Genomic DNA, 7139 nt, shown 5'->3' on the forward strand with positions numbered 1-7139 from the left:
CGGCCACGGAGGGCCCGCTTCGCCCCGGGCCCATCATGTCTGCTGCAGCTTGGCTCGCACCGGTGGCGCGACAATAAACAAGTGCACTGCATGGGGCCCTGCGCCCGCGCCGAAGCAGATGTCTCAGAGACCCCTGCGCTGCTTACCGCGTAGCCACCTCCTCACCGCCGGGGAGGGAAGACGCGACTTTCTCGAAGTTTTTTTTGAGCCGCCGGGCTGCCGGGACACGCCACAGGCTTAGAACAACGCTGCTCCTGCCCCCCCCCCACCTCCCCGCGGACCCCCAAGGATGTCGGAGATAGAGAATCCCAAATATAATGACGATCGTGCGCCGCATCAACAGAAGGAATAGAGGAAAAGCCCCTGCAAACACCGGGAGCGATGAAACAGCCAAGAGGATGCGGGAGCCTTGCATGTACTAATTAGGGGCCGCGGCGGCGGGCTTGGCAAGGGGACAGCGGCGGCGGGATCCCAGTGCGGTGGTCTCCGCTGCGCGGTGGGGGCGGAGGACGGCGCAGGAGCCGCAGCCGCCGTGGGAGCAGCCGAGGGGCCGGTGCCACCTTCGCTCGCCCCCTCACTACCATGTACAGTGTGCGCTGCAAGAAGAAGGCGGGCGATGTATGCACACCCCTGCGCCCCGCTCCCTCTGGCTCGTCCCCGGGCGTGCGCCACTGACCAGGGGGGAATGTGGTGAAGACGGCGAGAAGAGCCGAGGGGGGAGGGGAGGGCCGGCCCGCGCGAACCCAGGCCCGAGGGTGCGAGGAGCCGGAGGCGGCTGGAGTGGGTGGCGGCGGCCGCCGCTGGCTTGGAGAAAGTTGGCCCCTATACAGATGGCAACTGTAAGTACCCGCCTCGGGGGTGCGGCAAAGGATGCCGGGGACCCCGCGATCGCGCGGTGGCGCGGCTGGGAGCGAGTGAGCATGAGTGTGAGCGGGTGCGAGCGCGCGGCGAGGCTGACCGTCACGTTGGCTGGGCCGGCGGGCAGCCTGCTCCGCGTCCCCCTCCTCGGGCTCCACGCCTCCTCCCCCTCCAACAGCTCCTTCCCCGCCCCGCCCGGCTCCAGCTCCCGGCCCCTAATGCGAGGTGCCGCGACCGCCGGTCCTCCGCCGCCCCCTCCCCCACCCTTCCCGGCTCGCCGCTCGCGATCGCCCCCTTCTCCCCCCTCCCAGCCCGCTGCCGGCTCCGACTACCACAGAGAGCGCGGGGGAGAGCCGGTTGGGGAGCCCCGGAACCCGCGGTCGCCACCACGGCGGCGGCCCGGGGCTGGCGGCGTCCGGGCGCCTCTTTTCTCCAGCCGCTCGGATCGCAGCGCTCGCCCTCCCTCGGCTTCCGAACCCCGGTGCACACCCCAAAGAGGTATTTTTTTGTAAGGGTGGCTATGATGAGTGGGCCTTGGAGATGTGAGACGGGGTAAGTCGGCCGTTTACTTTGCAAAAGAGGCTCCAGTGTGTGTGTCTGTGTGTGTGGCGGCCGAGTGGCTTTCTTTCCCTCTCCGCCCTCCCCCCGCTTCCCTTCCTTCGCTTCGGGGCGGGATGGGGGAGGGGGACCCTCGCGTCCTGGAACTCCGGGCGCTTCTGCCTGGGCCGCTGTGGGAGCAGCTGTGCCCGGAACCGCGGTTCCGGCCTGGGTGCTGGGCTTCAGCCCGCCCGGCCCCACGTTGTTTAATGCAGGGATGTTCCGGGCCACGATCCAGGGTTTAAATTCTTTGGGGAAAAACAAATACAATTACCCCGCCCCCGCCCTCCATTAAAAAAAAAAAATCTGAGAATCTCAGAGTGTGCCGCGTACCCGCGAATTTACATCGGAGGTGCGTTTCCCAGTCAGAATGTCAGCCTTCCCCGGCTGATTCAACTTTATTTTTTCAAATTTTGGGGCTCCTTTGTTGGCCAGGAGGAGGGGAAAGGGAGTGGGGTGAGAGGAAGCTCCTCGACCCTGGCTATCCAGAACTGAATTAAAGTTGTAAACGCCCGACTTTAATACTGGCTGGACACATTTTGCGATGGGCTGTCAGAGGGGCGGCAGGTGAATGGGGGCGGGGAAGCACCGGGAGGGAGGGGGAGGGGACCCAACCCCACTTGAATGGATGTGCAGATTTGATCCCGCGGAGAACGGAAATGTCAAGGTAAACGTTTTGCTTTCATAGAGGGTGTTTTGGCCGCTTTGAAGCCGGGAGGTGTTTGTCTTTGCGTTGGGAGGTCGGAGATACTTGCGACGTTTATACACTGTGGGTTCCCATCCGTCTCGACACGTCTGGGTGGCCACACGTGAATGATTCGCAGGCACACTTGCACATGTGCGTGAGAATGCAGGGGCTGTTAATAACGCGGTCTGGAGTCGGCTCGGGGATGAAGATCGAGGTCTCCAGGCTTGAACCCGTGGCTCAGAAACGTCTTGGCTTTAGTTTGAGGTTGCAATTCGACATCAGACTTCGTTGGTGGCGAGGCAGAGAGGCAAGGCTGACCAGAGAAAAGGCATTGGTTCCCCGAGCCCAGCATTTCTACTAAATATTCCCACCCCCCTTCCCCCAACCAACGCAACACGCACTCACACACGCTCACACACTCGCTCCATTTATGTCCTTTCCTTTATGAGTGCTGCTGTCGACTCGAAGTAGGAAGTCGAAGGAAGCCTTTAAGGGGACAAAAAGAAAGCCAGAACGAAAAGGGAGAGGGGCTCAGATTGATTCCTTGGGGAGATGAAATTCGGATATTAAAGCACTGGCTTGTGTCACTTGCTGTTCTCTCTCCCTTACACCCTTCTATTTTGCCTCTTAATCAGCCCAAGTCCCCTTTCTCGGGGGAAAAAGGGGGTGTAGAGGAATAAAGCATTGCCAATTAAATGTAATAAGCAACTCCAAAGATGGGGATGCTGGCGAGGTGGTAGTTCACTCCAAATCTTGCAAATTCGGTAGGGTTCGTTTTGCATACCGTGGCAAACAGACACGGAGCCCGAGGTTAGAGAGGCTTTGGCGCTGGTCCTTGGTTTACTTTTAGCTAGTTCCCGGTAAGCAGTAGGAACGTCCTAAACTCCAGGTATTGAGAGGTGCTCCGGGATTGCGGATGCTTTCGCAGAGTTCTTTGTAATCCGTCGTGCAGAACTATTTCAGTGGCTTAGAGATGCGGTTTAGTAGCGTCGCTGACATGATCAATGAGGAGAAGTGGACGCAGGGCGCTCTCAGGGCAGAGAGCTGCTAAGTGGCACCGTGCATGCAATTAGGACGCTGATGTGCTTAATAGCGTGATAGTGAAGTCCACCATCAAAGCGAACGCGCTCTCCTTTTTCTCCACACTCAAAGCTCCTGAAGAAAATTAGTGATTTAAGAGCTTCTTCTGGGTCCTTCTGATGCATTATCTTGCATCCTTTTTGCCTCTGGAAAGCATTCTTTAGGTTCCCACTCTGGCATTTCCTGCGATGGTTTTAAAATAGCCCAAGTACTGTGGCTCCTGGCTTTTCTGTGAAAACGGGAGACCTTCACTGTGAACTGTTACCTGAAGAGGTTCTGAAGGAAAGGCAGAGGGACTGGGTATAGGTGAGGTGGGGAACCTTGTAAAATGGTGCTTCCTTTCTCTTAAATTAGAGCCATGAAACTGAACTGACAGCCATTTTATGTATATTTATGGATTGGTTTTGAAAGGGGGGGGGAGCCGGGAAGAATACTAAAATGGGACTTTGCCTAACCTGCCCTTATCTTGTAAAGAGCAGCATGTTCCTATTGTCATTAGGAAATGAAATCAACCTTTAAGTCAAAATGGATGTCAGATTTTAATAAAGTCTGGAGAATTTCGAGGTACCACGGATGGTGGAGGGGGAGGGGAGGTTCATTCATAGCCCCTCCTGGATTTCAGAGAAGTAGTACTAGGAAAGAGAGAGACTTTCTGATTGATCCCTTAAATTTTTGTCATATTCTGTTGTTTCCTCTCTCCCTTGCAGGAGATAAAATGCACACTTGCTGCCCCCCAGTAACTTTGGAACAGGACCTTCACAGAAAAATGCAGAGCTGGATGCTGCAGACTCTAGCTTTTGCTCTAACATCTCTCGTCCTTTCGTGTGCAGAAACCATCGATTATTATGGGGAAATTTGTGACAATGCATGTCCTTGTGAGGAAAAGGATGGCATTTTAACTGTGAGCTGTGAAAACCGGGGGATCATCAGCCTCTCTGAAATTAGCCCTCCCCGTTTCCCAATCTACCACCTCTTGTTGTCTGGAAACCTTTTGAACCGTCTCTATCCCAATGAGTTTGTCAATTACACTGGGGCTTCAATTTTGCATCTGGGTAGCAATGTTATCCAGGATATTGAGACTGGGGCTTTCCACGGGCTGCGGGGTTTAAGGAGATTGCATCTGAACAATAATAAACTGGAACTTCTGCGTGATGATACCTTCCTTGGCTTGGAGAGCCTGGAGTACCTACAGGTCGATTACAATTACATCAGTGTCATTGAACCCAACGCTTTTGGGAAACTGCATTTGTTGCAGGTGCTTATCCTCAATGACAATCTCTTGTCCAGTTTACCCAACAACCTTTTCCGTTTTGTGCCCTTAACGCACTTGGACCTGCGGGGGAACCGGCTGAAACTCCTGCCCTACGTGGGGTTGTTGCAGCATATGGACAAAGTTGTGGAGTTACAGCTGGAGGAAAACCCCTGGAATTGCTCCTGTGAGTTGATCTCTCTGAAGGATTGGTTAGACAGCATCTCCTACTCGGCCCTGGTGGGGGATGTGGTTTGTGAGACCCCCTTCCGCTTACACGGCCGGGACTTGGACGAGGTGTCCAAGCAGGAACTTTGCCCGAGGAAACTTATTTCAGACTATGAGATGAGGCCGCAGTCGCCTTTGAGCACCACGGGGTATTTACATACCACCCCGGCATCGGTGAATTCCGTGGCCACTTCTTCCTCTGCTGTTTACAAACCCCCCTTGAAGCCCCCCAAGGGGACTCGCCAACCCAACAAGCCCAGGGTGCGCCCCACCTCTCGGCAGCCCTCCAAGGACCTGGGCTATGGCAACTATGGCCCCAGCATCGCCTACCAGACCAAATCTCCGGTGCCTTTGGAGTGTCCCACCGCGTGCACTTGCAACCTGCAAATCTCCGATCTGGGCCTCAACGTCAACTGCCAGGAACGCAAGATCGAGAGCATCGCGGAGCTGCAGCCCAAGCCCTACAACCCCAAGAAGATGTATCTGACGGAGAACTACATCGCCCTGGTGCGCAGGAGCGACTTCCTGGAGGCCACCGGGCTGGACCTTCTGCATCTGGGCAACAACCGCATCTCCGTGATCCAGGACCGCGCCTTTGGGGATCTCACCAACCTGAGGCGCCTCTACCTAAATGGCAACAGGATCGAGAGGCTGAGTCCGGAGTTGTTCTACGGGCTGCAGAGCCTGCAGTATCTCTTCCTCCAGTACAATCTCATACGCGAGATTCAGTCTGGGACCTTCGATCCGGTCCCCAACCTCCAGCTGCTATTCCTGAATGACAACCTCCTGCAGACCATGCCCTCAGGCGTCTTCTCAGGCCTGACCCTCCTCAGGCTGAACCTGAGGAGTAACCACTTCACCTCCTTGCCGGTGAGTGGGGTTCTGGACCAGCTGAAGTCGCTCATCCAAATCGACCTGCACGACAACCCTTGGGATTGTACCTGCGACGTGGTGGGCATGAAACTGTGGGTCGAGCAGCTCAAAGTGGGCGTCTTGGTGGACGAGGTCATCTGCAAGGCGCCCAAGAAGTTCGCTGAGATGGATATGCGCTTCATTAAGTCGGAGCTGCTGTGCCCAGACTACTCGGACGTGGAGGTTTCCACGCCCACGCCCTCCTCCATCCAGGTCCCCGCGAAGACCAGCGCGGTGACCCCCGCCGTGCGCTTGAACAGCACCGGGGCCCCCGCGGGCTTGGGCGCGGGCGGAGGCGCGTCGTCGTCGGTGCCCTTGTCCGTGTTAATCCTCAGCCTGCTGCTGGTTTTCATCATGTCGGTCTTCGTGGCCGCCGGGCTCTTCGTGCTAGTCATGAAGCGCAGGAAGAAGAAGCAGAGCGACCACACCGGCACCAACAATTCCGACGTGAGCGCCTTCAACATGCAGTACAGCGTGTACGGCGGTGGCGGCGGCGGCGCTGGAGGCCACCCGCACGCGCACGTGCACCACCGCGGGCCGGCGCTGCCCAAGGTGAAGACGCCCGCGGGCCACGTGTACGAGTACATCCCCCATCCGCTGGGCCACATGTGCAAAAACCCCATCTACCGCTCCCGAGAGGGCAACTCCGTGGAGGATTACAAAGACCTGCACGAGCTCAAGGTCACCTATAGCAGCAACCACCACCTGCAGCCGCCGCCGCCGCCGCCGCCGCCGCCGCAGCCGCAGCAGCAGCAGCAACAACAGCAACAGCCCCCGCCGCAGCTGCAGCTGCAGCCGGGGGAGGAGGAGAGGCGGGAAAGCCACCACTTGCGGAGCTCCGCCTATAGCGTCAGCACCATCGAGCCCCGGGAGGACCTACTGTCGCCGGTGCAGGACGCCGACCGCTTTTACAGGGGCATTTTAGAACCAGACAAACACTGCTCCACCGCCCCCGCCGGCAGTAGCCTCCCGGAATATCCCAAATTCCCGTGCAGCCCCGCTGCTTACACTTTCTCCCCCAATTATGACCTGAGACGCCCCCATCAGTATTTGCACCCGGGGGCGGGGGACAGCAGGCTGCGGGAACCGGTGCTCTACAGCCCCCCCAGTGCTGTCTTTGTAGAACCCAACAGGAACGAATATCTGGAGTTAAAAGCAAAACTAAACGTTGAGCCGGACTACCTCGAAGTGCTGGAAAAACAGACCACATTCAGCCAGTTCTAAAGGCAGAGAAACTCCCTTGGAGCTTTTGTGTTTAAAACCGACAAGCAAGCAGACACACACCGCGAACACATTTGGTTAATTGTGTTGTTTCAACGTTTAGGGTGAAGTGCCTTGGCACGAGATTCTCAGCTTCGGCGGAAGATACTGAAAGGGTGTGCAATTTCCTTTTAATATTACACGTGGGGAAACATTTGTGTAAACTGGGCACATCACCTTCTCTTCTTGCGTGTGGAGGAGACGAAGAGTAGGGCTTTACTGAGGGCAATTTGCTTCGCGAGTGACTTGTTACAGGTCTCAGTAATT

The 7139-nt window shown here is 56.9% G+C and overlaps 1 protein-coding gene across 2 annotated transcripts; it reads left to right on the forward strand.

Annotated features, from left to right (window-relative positions):
- Positions 1 to 582: 582 nt before the first annotated feature.
- SLITRK5 (SLIT and NTRK like family member 5) lies at positions 583 to 6889 on the forward strand (the record flags this gene model as incomplete). Of its 2 annotated transcripts, none has more annotated exons than XM_082601908.1 (2): positions 583 to 649; positions 3931 to 6889. In XM_082601908.1, the coding sequence occupies 2 exons, from the start codon at positions 583 to 585 to the stop codon at positions 6834 to 6836; spliced, it is 2973 nt and encodes a 990-aa protein (XP_082458034.1). In that variant the 3' UTR covers positions 6837 to 6889. The 2 variants fall into 2 exon arrangements, with proteins under 2 accessions (XP_082458034.1, XP_082458035.1); XM_082601909.1 differs by lacking the exon at positions 583 to 649 and adding an exon at positions 1344 to 1410.
- Positions 6890 to 7139: the final 250 nt, after the last annotated feature.

This window comes from Mesoplodon mirus, assembly GCF_964341445.2.
Source record: "Mesoplodon mirus genome assembly, chromosome: 17".
Lineage (NCBI taxonomy): Eukaryota > Metazoa > Chordata > Mammalia > Artiodactyla > Ziphiidae > Mesoplodon > Mesoplodon mirus.